The following is a 19,188-nucleotide window of genomic DNA, read 5'->3' as shown; positions in this document are numbered from 1 at the left end:
GAAGCAACTCTTCGGGAATGATTTTGTAACCGGAAAGGAAGATTGATAAGTTTGACTACATAAAAATGAAGTTTAATGTTAATTTAACATTAGGAGTATGAAATTGCAAGCCATAGAGCGGGAAAAGATATTTGCAACACAAATGACCAATAAAACAGCTCATAAATGTGATGGAAGATAGTCTGATAGAAAAATGGGCTAAAGGGTCAAGCAGATGCTTCACAAAAGCAGAAATGTAGGTGAACACTACACATAGGGCGAGGGATGCAATCCACTGATGGCTAGAGAATGCAAATTAAAATCACAATTACATACTGTTACATGCCTAAAGAATGGCTAGAATTCAAAATGTGAGAATTGCTCTCTTTTTTTTTTCAAGATTTTATTTTAAGTAATCTCTACACCCATCGTGGGGCTGTAACTCACAACCCTGAGATCAAGGGTCGCGTGCTCTACCGTCTGAGCCGGCCAGGCGCTCCAACAATGCATGAGAATATCAAGGGCTGAGGAGGATGTGCAGCAACGGCAGCTCTCACCCGCTGTTGGTGGGAGCTGTTAACCCACGGAGCCCCTTCTGGCATTACCTTGTAAAGGTCGACATAGGCTGAATTCCATCCTAGCAATTCTGCTCCTAGCTACATACCCCAGCACTGCACGCCGTGTATACGCGGGGGCCTGACCCTGCTAAGTGACACGTGCTTCTTCTTGGCTTTGATAAACCCTCGGGCAGGGTACTGTTCAGTGCGGCTGGCCATCAGATCCCTCCGGGTAACTCTGCCTATCTTCGCTCCCATCTACTTTGTGTCATCTCACGGTTACACACTCAGGAGACCATATTACTTCCACTTTACTTCAGTAGAGACCCTCACTCCCCCAAAGCCTCTTAGATACCTGTGGTGGGCTCCGAGGCTCAGGGAAGAGCTCTGCTGCGGTTCTCAGCGATGGCGGTGTTCACACACCCCATGCCTTTATGCCCCTTTCCCTTGGGTTTGGAGGGTGCGTTTATACAGCCCCTTCCACTTCTCAGAATACATTCACGTACCTTGTATGAACATCCTGACACGGGGAAGTAAGCTCCATCAGGCAGGGCTTTTGGTCCATTTTGTTCTTCACTATATCCCTGGTGCCTAGGTAGTCCTGTGAAGAGGTAAGAGTTTTACAGATGAAGAACCTGAGGGTCAGAGAGCTCACCTGACTCCTCAGTGGAGAGGCCTTCTAGCTCTGAGTCCGGTGTTAATGCTGCTTTTTGGAGCACAGGCTAACCTTTCATTTCTATAAATTATATGAGAAAGGACAAGGGACTGTGTCTGTAGTGTGATGTCACACAGAGGAAAGGACACTGAAATAGAAGTTTAAAGTCTGGGTTCTAATATTGTCACCGATGCTTTCCAGTCTTAAAAGACCCCAACTCTAGGCTCCAATGAGAATGTGAGAAGACATGGACATGAAATGTATTGTAAATAGTGTTTATGGGTTGAACTGCGTTTCACCAAAAAGATATATTGAAGTGCTAACTCCCACTACCTGTAAATACACTCTCATTTGGAAATAGGGTCTTTGCAGCTGCAATCAAGTTGAGAGGAGAGGTCCTACTGGATAAGGGTGGGCCTTAAACCCAATGACCAGGGGTCCTTCTAAGAAGGCCTGGTAAAGACATAGAGAGACAGACACATGCAAAGGGAAGACAGCCACGTGAAGACAGAGGCAGAAACTGGAGTGATGTAAGTATAAGCCAAAGAATGCCAGGGATTACTGGCAAACGCCAGAAGCTGGGAAGAGGTGAGGAAGGATTTTTCCCTGGAGCAGAGGGAGAGCGACCCTACTGACGCCTGGATTTTAGAGCGCTGGCTTTCAGAACATTTCTGTTGTGTTAGCCATTTCGGTCGTGCTCATTTGTTATGGCAGTCCCAGGAAACGAACACAGGTGTGGCGTACGTGTCAAGGAAATGCCTTGTGGAGACAGATGGCTCAGCACTGCGTGTACGCTTCTCCTAAGTGAAGTGATCCATCAGTGCTGGAAGGCCCCCAGATACAAGAACTTTCTTCCATGATGCCTACGTTTCCCACATTTTTGGTGTGTCCTTTCTTTAGAAAGGAGGACACAACACAGGCTATAGAGTGGGGTGGAAAAAGCAGACAGGAGGCATGTGGGGACCATCACCTGACAGCGCCAGGGTGCTGAAGAGGGACATCTCAAGCACTAGATAATCACTGAGGGGCAGAGCAGAGGTCCCCAGAGAGGATGCTGGCTGGGCTCATGGAGCACAGTCACTGAGTGGCACAAACGTCCTGGCAGGAAAGAGGGTCAGCACAGATAGACATCGACACATCCGATTCCAACATGGCAGCCTCTTCAGAGGGTCAAAGACTCTTGGCAACATCTGGTAACTCTATTCATTAGGCCTGCTTTGTCTCCTGCTCCCCTTCCGATCTGTTTATCCTATCCCTCCTGCATATGCTGTGAAGATGGGATAGAGCCAAGGGCAGTGATCTGCATTCTCACTCTTGTGGGAAAAATAAAACGATACTAACAAACCCTTATGTCTAGATGGGATTTAGAACTTACGAAGTACTTTCACATACAATCCCTCTCGATTGGGCCTCCTTGTGAAAGGACCCTGAGGTGCCTAGCCATGAAAGACAGGTCTGTCCCCTGATTCAGAGAGTACAGGAAATCCTAAGTAAAACCATGCCAAAGCCCCCAAAGTGGATAAGCATCAGGTTAGGAAACCACAATACACACAGGCCATAACCCAACATCCTAATTTGCAGCCCTATCCAATAGCAAAGAGCAGACTGAGCTCATAGAACCAGCTGAATGCCATCTGGGCAAAAGTCCCAGGATGAAAACAGAGGACTTCTGTTGTTAGTAAGTGGGAGACGAGGTAAATTTAGACGAACCCTTTCACTAAGGACACCAAAAGATGTACAAATATCTGAAAAGCATCAAAGAACTAACAAAATACTGCAGAATTACAAGGCTGACATCCCAGAGAGGACAGGAACTCAGACAGGTGAGCCCAGCATTGAGGGCCACTTCTTCCCTGGAGACACTTACCCATTTGGAAAAGGGGGTTAGAAAAGTAAGTTATGTTTCTGAACATCTGGGGGCGTGGGGAGGGAGTTGGAGTACAGGGCCCACTAAAGGTGGAGAGCAGTGGTAAACCCCTGCCTGTTTGGGGCTGTGACCCCAGAGGATTGTGCCCTTAGAGGTAAGGGTGAACCAAAAGCAAACCAGCCCTTGCATAGTCTGATAGGTCTGTGGACTGGTTTCAGTGGCCTGGGACTCTCCAACCTTGATCTAGAATAATGTGATCCCAGAATTCTAGTGCCCCGGGCACTCGACAGAAGCAAACAAAAATCCCTCTGAAAGGAAGAAATCATCCTAGGTAAAATATTTCAATAAACTATTTTCTAAATACAATGTCCCACACAAAATAAAAAAATAATGAGGCACTTGGGAAGACAAATCAGGTAGAACTAGCAGAAATTAGGCAACAGAAACATGCTCACAAGAACTCCATTTACCGGAATTATCATAGTTTGAACACAGGCAAGTTTCTAGAAAACTCTCCCAGTAGTAATTATGGCCATTTGAACTCCTAATTCTCTCTCTAATCTATCTTCATTTGTTGCCTGTATTGCTACGATCTCTATCCGGTCTGCCTTCACCACTGTCTCTGGACATATGTTCTTAGAAAACAAATCTGACCTTACCTCAGCCGTGCTTAATGGCATTCAAAGCCCTTTGCAATCTGTCCTAAATTGCCCTTTCCAGCCTCATCACCTAGGACCCCTCCCTCTCACAATTTCTGGTCATATGGCAAGACTTTTCTACGAATATCCTCCCTCGACCTTGAATGTCCTCTCCTCCCATGTTATCCTGAAAAACACCCCCTCATCTGTCAAAGTCCAATTTAAAGCTCTCTCCTGGAAGGCTTTCTGAACTTCAAACTCCAACTCTCACAGCTTTGTATTTTAATGTTGACACAGTGTATTATATTTATTTTTTAAAAATTTATGTATTTAATTAGAGAGAGAGATTGGGAACAGGGGGCGGGAGGGCAGTGGGAGAGGGAGAGAATTCCGAGCAGACCCCTTGCTGAGTGTGGAGCCCCCACATGGGGCTCAATTCCAGGATCCTGAGATTTGGACCCGAGCTGAAACCAAGAGTGGGACGCTCAACCGACTGAGCCACCCAGGTGCCCCTATAATTACTTGTTTATAATTCTGTTCCTCAAGTACACTGTAAATTTCCTGAGTTAGGGTCTTATTCATCCAGAGTTCCTGGCATCTGGCATAATGCTTGGCTAAGTGCTCAATAAATTATCTATGAAGGAAGGCAAGGGTATTCTTTTTCTTTCTCTCTTTTTTTAGTAAGCTCTGTACCCCAAGGGGGGCTTGAACTCACGACTCTGAGATCAAGAGTCACATGTGCTACTGACTGGGCCAGCCAGGCACCCCTAGGAAAGGATATTCTTAATAAATAAGGTGCTACAGACTCATGGCCTGAATCGTGTCACCCCAAAAGTTATATGTGAAAGCCCTAACTTCCCGTGTGACTGTATCTGGAGGTAGGGCCTATAAGGAGGTAATTGATAAAGACTGGTATCCTTATCAGAACAGGAAAAGATACCAGAGACCTCTCTCTCTCCACCTGTGCACAGAGAAAAGGCCGTGTGAGGACACCGCAAGAAGGTGGCTGTGTGCAAGCCAGCCAGGCAGAGAGATCCGACCAGAAACCAAGCTTGCTCTTGGACATCCAGCCTCCAGAACTGTTAGAAAATAAATTTCTATTGTTGAAGCCACCCAGTGTATGGTGTTTTGTTATGACAACCCAAGCTAATAGCTAGAGCACTTCTGGGATTTTAAACACGTATAAATATACATCTTCGGGGAAGGTAAGTTTTCAACATGGACTGACAAGAATGGGTAGGGAGTGGACACACGGACATCCAGAAAATGGCTTTTTAAAAAGTTTTATTTCAAGAACTTTGTTTTTTACTCTTATTGCAAAAAAAGGTGGGTCAAAGTACAAAAAAAAAGTCAGTTGAATAACAGCATGGGTTTAGAAATCACAGCAGCAGAAGCAATGTACAGACGGCACAGACAAAACAACCCAGTTGTATGCGACTCTGTTCAGGTTCTTTGCTTATTTTGCGTTTTCTCCCTCCTGTACAAAATACACCAAGGCATGCCATGAGACCAGAGAAAGAAAAGAGTTTAACAAATGGTTACAAGAAATAGACTCTGTACAAGAGGAGGTCACGTTTCTTCCCCCACCCCCCGCCCCCCATCCCCTCTCTTCTTGCTTCTGCTTTAGGTGAGGTTGTTCTGAAGACAGTTCACCTCCAAGTCAGCCTGGTCACCTTTGCCACCCTCGAGCTTGGGTGACATGGAGTTCTGGATGTTAAATGACTCCTCCTCTTTCAGGCAGGACTTGAGAGCTTCCTGGATTTTGTGGGGAGCACTGGGATCATCCTGAAAGAGGGAAAAGGGTGAGGGAGGGGTGGGAAGGAGACAGCGGATAGAGGGGTCAAATCACCACCCCAGGCTTTTGAAAGAAGAAAGAAACTCTAAGACTTGAATGAGCCAAAGTGACGCCTTTGCAGCCGCTTTCTAGGAAAATCATCCTGAAAACCACTGGCCAGATGGAGATGAAGGCTTGGCAGGTAGCTGGATTACAGATGCCTTTAGTGTAGGCAAGGGCAAGGTTTGCCCTCCGACAGAGACTGGGGAGAAACGGTCCCTTTAACACGTGGTCTGGCCCCTCGAGAGTCTCACCTGTTGGTGAGCTCTGCTTGGCCTGCCGGCCCACCTCCCAGGGCCTTCCCGCTGTTGAGTCCTGCTCTTCCAGAACGGTCAGTACAGGTCAGGGAACACGTCTCGTGGGTGCACGCGGTGGGGCACGAATAGGCCTATGGTCAGGCGCAGAGCTGCTCCCAGCAAAACTAGGGCCCCTCTCCCCGCGGCACCTATAGTCCTCTGACAAGAGGCCAGAGGTGTGTGTGCCCCTTACTGGCAGGAGTTTACTGACCAAAAGATGCTAACTTACAAAGGTGTTTCCTCAATCCAAGCCCGGGTGAGTTCCGCTGCCTCAACGACCTGCCGTACAAACGATACTCGTGCTGCTGGTTCCCCTGACGTGTACGGAGCCCTCTGCCTACCCAGGTATGCATGTTGCCTGCAGTCCCAGGACCAGCTCCAGACCCTGACTTGAACTGGCTTGTTACAGGTTTTCAGGAAACCCACACCTGTCCACAGTCCCCTAGTTCTGCCTTCTGGGCGTTCGGAGAGCTCTTACAGCGACGCCTGCCTTCCCACTGCTCTCTCCCTCCAGGGCCATCTGGGCATTGCAGGCACACCTCATTTTATTGCGCTTGGCAGACACTGCATTTTTTTTTTTAATACAAATTGAAGGTTTGTGGTAACCCCGTGTTGAGCAAGTCATCGGCATCGTTCTCCGACACCATTCTCCGACACCGTCTGCTCATTTCATGTCTGTGTCACATGTTGGTGATTCTCACAATATGTCAAACTTTTTCATTATTAATTGTGTTTGTTATGTGATCTGTGATCAGTCATTACGACTCGCTGAAAGCTCAGATGACGATTAGCAATCTTCAGCAGGAACGTAGTTTTAAATGAAGGCGTATACACTGTCTTATCGTATACCTACTGGACTACGGGAGAGGGTAAACCTAACTTCTAGATGCACTGGGCAACCACAACTTTCCTTTGATTCGCTTTACCTCGATGTTTATTTATTGTGGTGGTCCGGAGTGGAACCCACAATATCTCGGAGATGGGCTTGCATACCCGTGCGAGTGGCAGGCCTCAGGTCTCTCTTAGGCGCTCCAAATTGCTATTGTAAGTGCCTGGAGCTCTGCTGATCAAAGACACGGGTGGTGCGAAGGGTAGAGAATGTTGCTATCTGACCAGCTAGCTCAGACCGTTCTTACTTTAACCACTTCCGAAACTGAAGGGAATCATCAGGCTTCAGGAGTAGGGCCTTCTCCGTACAACTGTGGTGAGTTCTTGTCCACGCTGACTGCTACCGAGTTTGACCCATTACAGCGCTAGGTTGGGGTAGTGACTGGTTGGCAAGAAAGCAGGGAAAGGCTGCAGGCTGACACAGGACACGGCAGGTGTTCAAAAGGACTGTGCATGTAGAAATCACTGTCACCTCCCCCTGCCCCCAGCCTCACTTGGCACTCTTCCGGAAGACCAGCTCGAACCGAACAGTACAGTAGAGCTTCAAAGCCCTCAGGAAGGATTTCCAGACAACGGGGGGACACATGTTCCCCATTCCCAATGCCACAGGAGCCAGAGGAAATGAACTTCATACACTACTGAGGCAGATTTCAGCCACTTGATCTTTCCTATGGCTGCTGGGAGAGATTCAGAAAAAACTTCTATGACATAAATTTAGATGTAGTGAGATGGAAAGAGCTCCCTGATATTAAGTATGCACTCACACACACACACACACACACACACACACACACACACACACATACACACACACACAGAGGCTGTATGGAGAGGGAAGTAGGATGAGGTAGAACGGAACTCTTCATGCCATGTAATTCTGTGTTGTTTGGGGAGAGACACTGGGCACGGAAGCTTGAGAGCTGGGCCTTTAAAGATCCCGGGTAGAGCAGACTTTGGACCCCAGCAAACCTGGAACAGGACAGGATGGCCTGTACTTGCCAATCCTTTTACAAAGATGGGACTCACTTTCATGCTGCTCAATACTGCCCCCCCCCACCACGCTGCCCCCCCACCCCCAACATCACACCGTCCTTGGGGGCAAACAGGCATCATGTGAGGAAAAGTAGATTCAGGGGTGCTTACACACCTGGGCATCAAATGCCATGAAGGTGGGGGCCCAAATCAAGCCTGGCTCATGGGATTTAGACAGATGAGAAAATGGACGTCTGGGCCAATAGGTGGGATAAGTATATTCTAAAAATAAGGAACACAGGAATCCAAACAATGCTATTAGACGAGCTAAGTACTTGCAACAAATAGGACAGGTGAGGGAGTGTCTGAACCAAGACAGAGCTATCCTAATCCAAGTGTCTCCTCCAGAACCCGATCCTATTACGCCTAGGGCTGCTGGATCCTCAGCAGAAGGCCCATCTGCCTTGATTTGCGGGAACTCCCTCGTGGCAAGGGAGCTGGTCCTCCATCTGGCCTCAGTCCTGGGAACTGCTCTGCGTCCCCCTCTTCCTGGCATTCCACCCCAGCCAAACGGGCATCCTTCAGCCCAGGAGTGGTGTGGGGTCAGGCCTGGAGCCCCATTGGTCCAGACACAAACCTCCCTCAGAAGGGGGCATGAAAGCGGGGCGCCTGGGTGGCACAGCGGTTAAGCGCCTGCCTTCCGCTCAGGGCGTGATCCCGGCGTTATGGGATCGAGCCCCACATCAGGCTCTTCAGCTATGAGCCTGCTTCTTCCTCTCCCACTCCCCCTGCTTGTGTTCCCTCTCTCGCTAGCTGTCTCTATCTCTGTCAAATAAATAAATAAAATCTTAAAAAAAAAAAAAAAAGAATGGGGCATGAAAGAAATTGAGCCTAGCGAGAAAGAAAGATTTAAATGGGGGCGGGGTGCAGAGAAGCACTAAGGGACACCGTGGAGATGTCCTAGTAATGAATAAACTGACATCCTGGAAGGTCTGTCGAATCTTAGGAAGACCAAGTCATATCCGCAACATTCCATGGACAGCATGGCTGTAAGATCCAACAGGGCGGCCCCCAGCGTTTCCCCGTGGATTTCAGGTGACTTCAGTCACGCTGTGCTTCCCACACACTAGCCATTCCTCCTGGAAAACTTGCCGGCCTCCACAGCACGGGAGGAGGAGAACAGGCTTTCTCTTTCCTCCTGACACTCCTTCAGGGGCTGGTGCTTCGCTGCACACACGCTCACTCAGCCACTGGCTCACCAGCTGCAGAACCCAGGCGAGGAGCCGCACCAGACGACTGCAGGCGGGGAAGGAAGTGCAGTTGATGCGGGCGCCAGCCACGGCTCCGTCCCCTGATGCCAGCCCAAAGCAGCGCCTTTCTTTGGTTTGAAATCTTTTCAGAGTGTGGCTCGTAGAGATGACCGGAAATGGCTAGGAAAATGACCCACTCGATCTCCTTTAGTTATGTAAAAGAAATAACCCCTCTATGAAGATAAGCAGAACTCTCCAAAATTTTCGGAGCCATCAATACCACCAAGGAACTTGAGGGGTGAGGGGCCGGGGCCCGGAGAGGCCGCATGAGCAGGCTTGACTCGGGTGCCCCTCTCCCCCACTCCCAGCTCACCTGGAGATTTCCCAGCTTCCATCTTGCTTGTAAGCACTCAGTGTGGTGGCTGAAGCAATAGGGCTCCGCTTCACGATAAAGTGGCAACTGTCTCAACTGTCAGTGCCCACAAGATCTGAATATGACCAAGTCTGACTTTTGGGCTGGGTGGAGAGAATTAAGAGCTGAAGGGAGGAAATCCAGGAGTACACACCCTGCTGGACAGGACACTCATCCCCTCTCACACTCAGAGCTTCAGCAGAGAGGACAGGATGTCCCCTGGGGCACAAGCTGAGGGAAAGATGCCAGGTGGAAATGACCTGCAAGGTCCAGGAGGGGCTGGACACCGCCACAGCCTCACCTGCCACTTCACTGAGGGATGTCCTGAGCGCTCCCCAGACAACCCCATGGCCCTTCTCAGGCAGGGTCCACCATGCTGACCAGCCCCTGCCCTGCTGCATTTTTAAGGCTGGTCATATTCTGAACTCAAGGTCAGTGGGAGCGTTCATGGACAAATGCCATGCCTCCTACAAAGTCGGGTCAGCCAAGAAGAACTGGAAACCTCTGTATTGGCTCGCGCCACCAAGACCTCCAGGAGGAGCTTTTTTCTTCCCCTCCCTTTTTGGGAAGGGGAACGGCGTCTGTCTACACCTGGGATGCCAGAAAATGCAAGCAACAGAAACTTTCCTAAGGACCCTAGCGCTCTGGACAATGAATACCCTGCCTGCAGGAACCACTGCAGATGGGCTGCCCCATGCATACAATGGAACCGGAAGGCCCTGCCTTTACTGGCCATCATTCGCCAGCATTCCACAAAGGGCGACTACACGCATACTACCTCAAGGGGTCCGACAAGGGAGGGATGGAGTGTATGGAGACAAGGAAGACTCTTCCTGCCCTCAAGGTGCCTATCTCGAGGGTTGATTACTGTGTTTATCAATCTTAAAGTTTAGAAGACATCTGGTGTCCTGGGTTCTTAGATCCGTCTTGAACGTATTAATATCTTGGTGCGTACCAAGTAAAATCATATCTGGTTCTCTACCCTTTGTATCAAAGACTTTAAAAAATTACCCTAAACTAATCTCTTTCATTTCTTCTTTAAAGTTGACCCCTTTGCTCCTCCTCCACCAGGCCAAGTTCTTCCCTGGGGTTTGGTGAACAAGGTCACATCGACCATTATTCTCTCTTTGCCCTTCTGGGGCTGCACTGTCGCCATCTATCAAAGGAAAACAGTGGTCTGGATCTGTGCTGTCCCACACAGCAGCACGAGCCGCTCTTCCGCGAGCTCCTCAGCCACAGGTAGCTTGTGGCTGCTGGAGTGGCTGTGCCGACACAGAGCGTCTCCATCCCACGGAAGGTGCCACTGGACGGCGCTGGCCTAGACGGTTGAGAACTCTATGAACTCTGATAGCCTGTGCCCCGTTGTTTCAAAGAACTTCTTCAAAATTTCCTCTTCATGTTCACCGTGTCCATCTGAAGAGTCTGAGTGTAGCTCCCTTATCTGCGTATCGATGCATTTACCTTGGTATGGGGCCTGCGTCACGCGCCGAATTCCCAGGCTTGGGTGTGACGTGATCTGGAGCTCGGGTGGTTTCTGCTTTATTTCTGAAATTTTCTCTGACAGTACTCAGTACTTTACTGGTTAGTCTGGTCCAGAAAACACACTAGAAGGCCAGGATCTCTAGAAACTGGTCTGTCGGGACCTTCTATTGAGTTTCAACTGGTACTTATGAGCCCATCCTCCCAAGAACAGAATTTACCCCTAGACTTAATATTCCCCCAGTGTTTTGGGTCCTCCTTAGCTCTAACCCGTGTAAGTATGCCTGCCAGTTTTTAGGGTCCTCAGAGAGTGTAAAGGACACTGTTTTTCTATACATCCCAAAGAACAACCACCGTCCACTTCAGTGACCAACAAGACATTCCCTCACAGCGAAAGCAGAGTCTTTCTTCTCGATACGGGAAGTAGAAAGACACGGAGAAAGACAAACCAGACTTCTAAAGTCTAGATGAAGCTAAAAATCATGAGTCATCCCGGAAAAAGATCTTTGGTACTACCTATAACTCTGCTTGTCAGGCAAGTGACACACCATCCTGCCCCTAGCCCCACGTCACCACCCCAACTGGTCACCCTAAGCTGACCTCCAGAGCTGTGAGGAGAGGCTCCACGCTCCGAAATAGGCCAAAGACAAGGGCAGCCGCCGGGGCGTGTCTGTGGGTAAGGGGAGGTGTGGAGAAGACGAGTCACCTGACAGGTAAGTTATCACAGAGAGCCAAGGTGCGGGCATGGGGGGGAAGGAGGTACGGGGACTGTCGCAAAGTTTCCTTACGTTTGGGTGAGAGCCTTCGGCGATGGTGGAGAGGGAGAAGTTATCGTTGTGGAGCTCAGACGGGGTCCGGAATTTGCTGGTTAGGACAGAAGAGAGCAGGGAAAATATGAGTGCAACGATCATGGCACTACCTGACGAAAGCTTCACGGGTCAAACACTTCTTTCATCAAACGTCACGGACGACACTAAGACGTGCCACTATTTGATGCACTGCGGAGAAAAAACTTCTGCCATTTAAACCATGATCTAATACTTTATCACCTAGAGTTTTTATTATATACTGGAAGTAGCTCATTGAGACTTTAGATAAAGCACTGACAACAATATGAACAGCTCTGGCCAGGATCGTGAATGCCAGGCAATTACAACTACATCACGACTGCCATCTGGCCAACAGTGATTATGAGATGCCAGCGATTGTAAGACACAATCCAATTTCAGAGACGTTAATATGTGGGGGGAAGTGTGTATCTTTGATTCAGTAAACCACAGTGTCTGCAGAGCATCGAGGGCGCGAAGCGTTATCAAAGCGGTTACCGGGCTTGGGAAAGCAAGCTAGCATGCACTGGGAAAGGAGGGTGACAGCCTCGGAGCTGAAGGGCCATGGGGGCCATGCTCTGTGCAGAACACATAGCCTGCTGATGGAGGAAGGCCTAGAACGAGGCCCTGTCTCTGGCCACCGCTCTTGCTTCTCCACTCCCCTGGCAGCTGCTCCTTCTTTGCCCCGTGTCCTCCTTGGCGGCTGCCCTGATAGGTAGGTGGTTGCACCCTCTCCCTCTCCTCCCCCTGCCACCAAGGGTCCAGGCTTCTGAGCATATGCACAGACAGGGCCCCATGTCAGTGCACAGGCACAATGGAGAGGCCCCCTCAGCCCCTGGACGGTTAGCTGAAAGGCTCCAGGCGGCTGCCAGCATCCACACAGGGCAGGAGTTTACCCAGCAAAGGAGCAACAGATGGCGTTTTGTCCTTTTCCCAGGACCCAGGGAAAGTCCTTCGCTTGCATTCTCTGGAGGGAATCTCAGGTCAGGGGGGAGGGGATTAAAGGGGCAACAGGTCAAAAGGGAGGTAGGGGCAGTTCTGCATAAATTGTTTCTCGGGCCCCAAGGAAGCAGAACTGCAACCTCGTCCTTTTGTGGCTCCCGTGACACTCAGAACATTCCTTACTTTGCTCAGGGATAGACTGATTCTCTCCCTGTGTGTAAGGCCACATCCCAGTGTTCAAGGCATGGACTTAAGGGAAATGGGTGTGGATTCTGACACGCACACAACAGTCACTCCTCTGCTGAGAGAAGCTGAAATGAGACTCTATTCCCATCTGGCCCTGAAAATCCCCAGCAGAGGAAAGCTCTGCTTAGGAGAGGTAAAGAGGACTTCCCTAAATTCCTCGCACTTCTGTCTGGACCAAGGGTTGACAGGCTTTGAACGGCCATGCATTGCCAAGCTCCTTCTCGACGGCATTCAGTCAGAGGGGCCAGTACTGAGAGACGCCGATCTGAGGGAGCTGGAGTTACTTCTTGTGATTTGTGGGTGAAATCCTCACACAGGCCATGGCCGTCAAAGACCCAGGAAGGAGGTGTAGTCTGCCGCTGGAAGACTGAGCACAGTAACTTCCATGGGGGACCACCACCAGGAGGGCGCTGGGTGCCTTTTCCTGAAGTGCCCTCGATCCCGGGGAGGGCGGGGTGCTGGGGATGGTGCCAGACAGCTGCCGTGTGCCACAGGGGCTTGGACTCTGCCACAATGCCAGCACATTCCGCGCAGGAATGGACAAACCTGGGTGGGTCTTTGGCATGAACAACACAGCTAGGGACGCGGAGCAGGTGCCAGGAACCCTCGTGCCCGTATCCCCGGAGCAGATGGAGGGGTGCAGCTGCACAGACTCACTTGGTCCGACGCAGCTTGGTGTTCTCCGTCTTGAGCAGATAGAGCTTCTTGGCGAAGAACACCGTCATCATGAAGAGCAGGAGCAGGACGAGGGCGGCTGAGCCGACGGCCACGCACATCACCTGGAAGTCGGTGATGATGGACTCGCAGCGCATCCCCTTGTGCCAGATGTAGTCCTGCGTGTTACACCTGCGGCAGCGACAGAGTGAGACTGAGGTGACGGGCAGGCAGCCGTGGCCACAGCAAGGGCCTGGTCCCTAAGCCCCATACTCACCTCAGCAGCCTGTTCCTATGAGTGTCTAGAGGACCTGGGGAACTGGGCTGTGCCCAGTCTGTGCGGACCTCACAGTGGAGATTCTGCAGAACCGCTCTATGCAGTGGGCAGGACAGCGCTGGGGTCCGGGAGATAAGCGAGACAACCAGGGCGCCGAGAGACAGAGCGACCTGGTCACTCACATGACTGTTAAGGGACCGCGAAGGGTGGGAACCCTGGGTTTCGACCTCGCAGCCTCAAGGAGGACAATCACAGGATTCTCTCAGCTCCCCCTGCCCTCAGCTCTGGGTGAAAAACAAGGCAATAGGACCTTTGGCTACAAAAGTAGCCAACCCACCCTACCCGGGAAATCCTATCCTGCTGTTCTGCAGTCCCGCCTAGTTCACGAGGCTACGCAGACACGGAGACAGAAGGAAGTGACAGACAAGGACGAGCACAAAGATGGATGTATATTCTCCTATCTCTGCAGCCCCCCCAAATTCTGCCCCTAAAGCGTCCTGTGCTATTACCATGAGAACGGTCATGAAAGCACAGTGAGAATCAACCGTCTGGGTGGGTTTTAGTCCTTTTGTTGAGTGACTTTCTCTTGCCCTTGGGGACATTCCCAGGCTCCAACTCTTCCAATGACATTGCTGTTTCCATGGGAACCAGGCTGCTTCAAAGAGGAAAGATGTGGAAGGATACAGAGGCAGGCAAAGGAGGGAGGACATGAACCTCAGGGTGAATGACAGACAAGAGAAAGGGGTCCAGAAAAGGGGAAATCATACCTCGGAGAATTCGCTACTCCACACCCGGAATAGAGTGGGGAGACGTGACTAACAGGAAAGTCTTTCTTTTCCAACGGACCCTCTGCAGTCCTGGGAAGCTATCTGTTTGAGGGCGGTGGGGAAAGAAGATCCCACTAACCCACGGTTCTAGACAAGTTCTGCCATAGCTCTGCTCATTTCCCTGCAGTGGGTCAGGGTGACAGAGACAAAGGCGTGCTGCAGTCTGCAACGGAGGGCTCGGCAGTCTCCTGTGAGCGGAATGCAAAACAGGTTCTGAGCCACAGCCGCGCCTGGGCGTGCACAGCCGGAGGACGGATCTCTGGGAGGGAGGCCCGAGTGTCCCTGGGAGGGAAGGGGAGCAAGGGGAGCCGGTGGGGGGACTTGTGGAAAAGCCCTCTGAGGAGGGACCCACTGGAGGCTCCCTGGTCAGCACAGCCGGGCAGCTTACCGAGGACAAGCTTGCCTTTCCACTCAGGAGTCCCGAGAGCTCCAGGAGCTTCTGGGAACTTTTCTGGCTCTCGAGAGGCAGCAAGGGCTCTCCATTTCATGTAGCGATAGCAAGACTACTTTGAAGGTGAAAACTCAGGCCTCCAGTAGGATGAAAGACAATGATTTCGCACAGAGAGTTCAGAACCCCAGGCTAAATCCCACTAACCATCACTAAAGTCCCACTAACCAAAGCTTGAGGAGCAAAATCCAGGGTTTCCACATATTTCTGGTAGCCCTTAACCAACTGGCAAGGTCTTGTGGCTATGATGTCTTGATGACAGTTCCTCCTTTCAGCAATGACTGGACAACTCCAATCAGAACTGTGTGGACACATCCTATATGACTGACCCTAATCATTTCATGATCATTTCTAGGAAAGAAGGAACTGGAAGTCAAGCTTTAATGCCAAAGGCACAACATTCACACTTTCTATATATTATTCTTCTATCGGAACATCAAGACCTACAGATTTGAATTCTTCACATACCTCCAAAAAGACCAAGAAAAAGGAAAACATCAGGAACAACACTTGCAGAGACACCCAGATTACAGAAATGTTCCTCCTAGGACCAATGGAAACAAGTCCCAGAGGAATCTGAGGGTTTTACCCTACTTCTAGGGCCTGTAAAGGATGGAGACAAGCAAACTACCCAGATCACCCCGACTTGGGATTCTTCCAGAATAAGCCAGTGAGCTCTCCAGCAGGTTAAAATCTTGCTGTGAGGGCAGGTCTATGACGTATTTCTGATGAGGCATGGGTTGGTGGTTGCAGACAACATCCTTAGAGACACTAAACTCTCTGGGTCTTTAAAACATTCTGCGCTGGGTAATTCCAAGGAGGACAAAAATCAAGGTAGAAGGGGAAAAGCCACTACCCAAAGTTAAGGAACCCCACCACATCTGCTATGCCAGGAAAGATACTCTGCTTCGCTTGACCTACTTGCATGGCTGCTCCTGGGGTCTGCTCCCAACGAGAAGGTCCTCACTGTGACTCTACATGCCCACCCCCTACACGTGCCCTGAGGGTAGACTGGGTCTTCCTCCTGCCGCATAAGTGTCTCAGAGGGCGTGCTCAGAGGCCTTCTTTCCTCCAGAGTAGGTTTATAAGCCTACTCTTTGTGCTAACGTAGCCAGAACTCTCCAACAAGACCCCTCAAGCCAGTAAAGGCCACTTTCCAAAACCCTTAGAGAAGTCCCTTCACTTTGCCTTTATAGTTTAGTGCTTTGGTAAAGGACATATAATTGGAAGAAATACAAAATCTTACTTCTGGGGAATCTCTCCTAGTGATGAGGTCACTTTAGAAGTAATTCTCCATGGAAGATATCACGTGAACATCTCTTGACCTGGGAATCCCAGGATCCTCTTGGCTTGGGAATGCACCACCTCTGGAAGCTGTGCCCATCATGTCCCCCTCTCTGCTGAGTCTGCCTCACATACACTCTCCAGTTCTTTCACAAGCCCCTGTGCCCCTGCCTGCCACACCCTTACCTGCAGAAGGCCCCTATGTTCTCCACCAGGTAGCACTGGCCGCCATTGTGACAGTAACTTGGGAAGAGGTCGCACACTGACCGGCAGGAGCCGTTATGCCGCACAAAGCCGCTGCGGCACTCGGTGCCATTCTCGCTTGGGGCCAGGTCCCTGCCTGGCTCTCCCGGGCGGGGCCTGAGCACGATGCTGCTGCCAGGGACCATCCCCAGAGTATGCTGTGGGGGGATAGCATGCCACCGACTGGTGGGCTGGCCAGTCCCGGGCCCCAGACCAGGCTTCTCAGTGGGCACCAGAAGGTCACTTTCATCTTCCAGGTCTCCACCTCCCGCTGAATCCTTGTCATCCTCCTCTTCCTCCTCCTCTTCATCCAAGTCATCGTAGAAGGATGTGGTGGGGTAGAAGTCAGATTCATCAAAGGGGGTGAAGTCATCATATAAGTCAAGCAGGCTCCAGGAAGGGGTCTCTCCCCCAGTATCGGGGTGGTGCTCTGAGGTTTCTGGCGACCCCGGGAAGCTCCCCAGGTCGGCGCCACGGCCCTCACCATCCAATCCTTCGAAGTAGTCGATGTCAATTATATCTGAGGCCGGCTGGGGCTCCAGTGTGCCCTGAAAGGGGAAAGTGGGCTCTGGCCCATGCGGGTCATGTGTGCTGCCTCCCAGGTTCAGCCAAACCTCCAAGGGGCTCTCCTTGGGGAGTTCGGGGCCTGGGCTCAGCTTGTCGCCAGGAGTGGGGGAGGGTGGTCCGCTGGCCTCTGTAGCCTCGGGGGTGGCAGGGGGCATCGATGACTGTCCCAGGGCCTCCTCAGGAGCCAAGAGTGTGGCTGGAAGGGCCTGGGTGTCGCCGCTGCCGGCCTCTGCGGTCACTCCACCCAGGCCCGGGCTGTCAGCCTCCAGCCAGGCAGTGCCGGTCACCGCCGAGGACGCCTCCAGTGCCTCCTCTGGCCCAACCCCAGGCCCCACCACAGCCGGCTGGCCGCCAGGTGCAGTCCACGCGGTCTCATCCTCCCCAGCAGCTGGTGGGCCGGCCTTCTCCCGCGTGCCATTGGCACGCGGCTCCCACGCCAGGACGCTCTTCACCTGCTCCTCAGCCTCGACGGCGCTGCCCGCCTCACGCGCTGTGGGCGGGAGGGAGGGGGCACGGCGTCAGGGCCCCGCCCCCCGCCGCGGCTCGGTCTTCCAGCCTCCCCGCCCACCCGAAGACTCTGGGACAAGGTTTCCCAAGGCCACGCCCCACCGCCAGGCCCCGCCCCCCAGGCGGGGAACACACCCGGCCCGACGTTCCCCGCTCATGCCCCGCCCCTCAGGCGTCATGCCCCGCCCCCGACGAGGCCCGCAGTGTAACGGGACGCCCGCCACCTTCGGCCCAAGACAGAGGTCTGACCCTCAGGAGTCCGCCCCACCTCCAGACCCCGCCCTTAAGTCGCACCCTCAAGGCCCCGCCCCACCCCAGGCCCCGCCCCGAAGTCGCACCCTCATGGCCCCATCACCTCCAGGTCCCGCCCCGAAGTCTCACCCTCAGGCCCCGCCCACTCAGGGCCCTCCCCCAGCCGGCACCTCTGTCCGCACACCCGGGTCGGGGCCGCCCCCCACCTCTCGGCCTCCCCCAAGTACCCCACCTCCTCGCGCGCCCCTTCCCCCGCCCCGGTCGCGGGCAAGGCGCTGCCCCGCCCCCTTGCCACAGCTCGCGAACTCCGCCTGTACCCGAGGCCAGCGGGACCCTGGCCCAGGGTGAGGCGCGAGAACCGCTGGGGTCCCGGTTGCAGTCGGTACCTACCCGGCGCGGCCCCGGCGGCGAGGACCAGCGTGGCCCCCAGAAGCAGCAGCAGCGGCGGCGGCCCCCGGCCCGGGCCCCCGCCCCCGGCTCGGCCCATGGCACGGCGCCCCGACCGCTGTCCGCGGTCTGCCCGGCTGGCTGCGCCCTCGGCTCGCCGGCCGCCGCGCCTCCCGCCTGCGCTGCGGCCGTCTCAGCCCACGATGGGCAGCGCGAGAAGCCGCATGCCGCCGCCGCCGTCCGCCGCTGTCCCCGGCGCGCCGCGCCTCCCCGCCTCCCGCGCCGCCGCTGCCGCGCTCAGCGCCGCCCCCACCCCGCCCGCCGCGCCCGCCCCGCCGCACGTAGCTCTGACGCCTGCCCTGCTCGGTCCGCCTGCCGGGGACAGACAGACCCCCGGCTCGGGACGCCGAGACAAACGGACGCGGAGTAGCGCGGGTGGGTGCGGAGCACAGCGCCGCGCATGGCCTTAGCTGACAGGTGCACGGGCGGGAAACCTGTGGGGCGGGGCCCGCCCTCCCCGTGGAGGGCTGGCACGGGCCCCCCCCACCTGCGAGGAACCCACCCGCCACGCGGCGAGCACGGAGGCGGGGGCCCAGACACCCGCAAGTTCGGGGCGGGGCTCGGAAGGGCGGCAGGGGGCGGAAGCCAGAGCTCGCGCTGTGGAAATGAACCGAGTCCGGGGCGCACGGAGCCTCTCGGATTTCTGCGCCAATGCCGTGTTTGGGGTGGGGAAGGGTCTCGGGGAGGTCTGCGGGTGCCCACGGGGGCGGGGTGGGCGCTGGCAGCGCCAGGCAACAGGGCGAAGCCGAGGGCCCTGGCTCTAATCGGATCAGATCTAATCCGTCCGCAGCCGAAGCCCGACCGCGCACAGCCGGGCCCTCCGCAACGCATCCCAGGGGC

The 19,188-nt window shown here is 53.3% G+C and overlaps 1 protein-coding gene across 1 annotated transcript; it reads right to left on the bottom strand.

Moving 5' to 3' along the window:
* Positions 1 to 5,291: 5,291 nt before the first annotated feature.
* Positions 5,292 to 18,520, bottom strand: CSPG5 (chondroitin sulfate proteoglycan 5). Its single transcript, XM_045778833.2, has 5 exons — positions 18,292 to 18,520; positions 16,519 to 17,632; positions 13,500 to 13,688; positions 11,616 to 11,691; positions 5,292 to 5,481 (listed from the first exon to the last, which is right to left on the bottom strand). Exons 1-5 carry the CDS (start codon positions 18,386 to 18,388, stop codon positions 5,320 to 5,322), a joined length of 1,638 nt encoding a protein of 545 aa, XP_045634789.1. The 5' UTR covers positions 18,389 to 18,520; the 3' UTR covers positions 5,292 to 5,319.
* Positions 18,521 to 19,188: the final 668 nt, after the last annotated feature.

Source organism: Ursus americanus, chromosome 14, assembly GCF_024610735.1.
Source record: "Ursus americanus isolate L20-20 chromosome 14, mUrsAme1.1.p, whole genome shotgun sequence".
Lineage (NCBI taxonomy): Eukaryota > Metazoa > Chordata > Mammalia > Carnivora > Ursidae > Ursus > Ursus americanus.
Note: the sequence above shows the minus strand (reverse complement) of the source record. Positions and strands in the feature narration are given on the sequence as shown.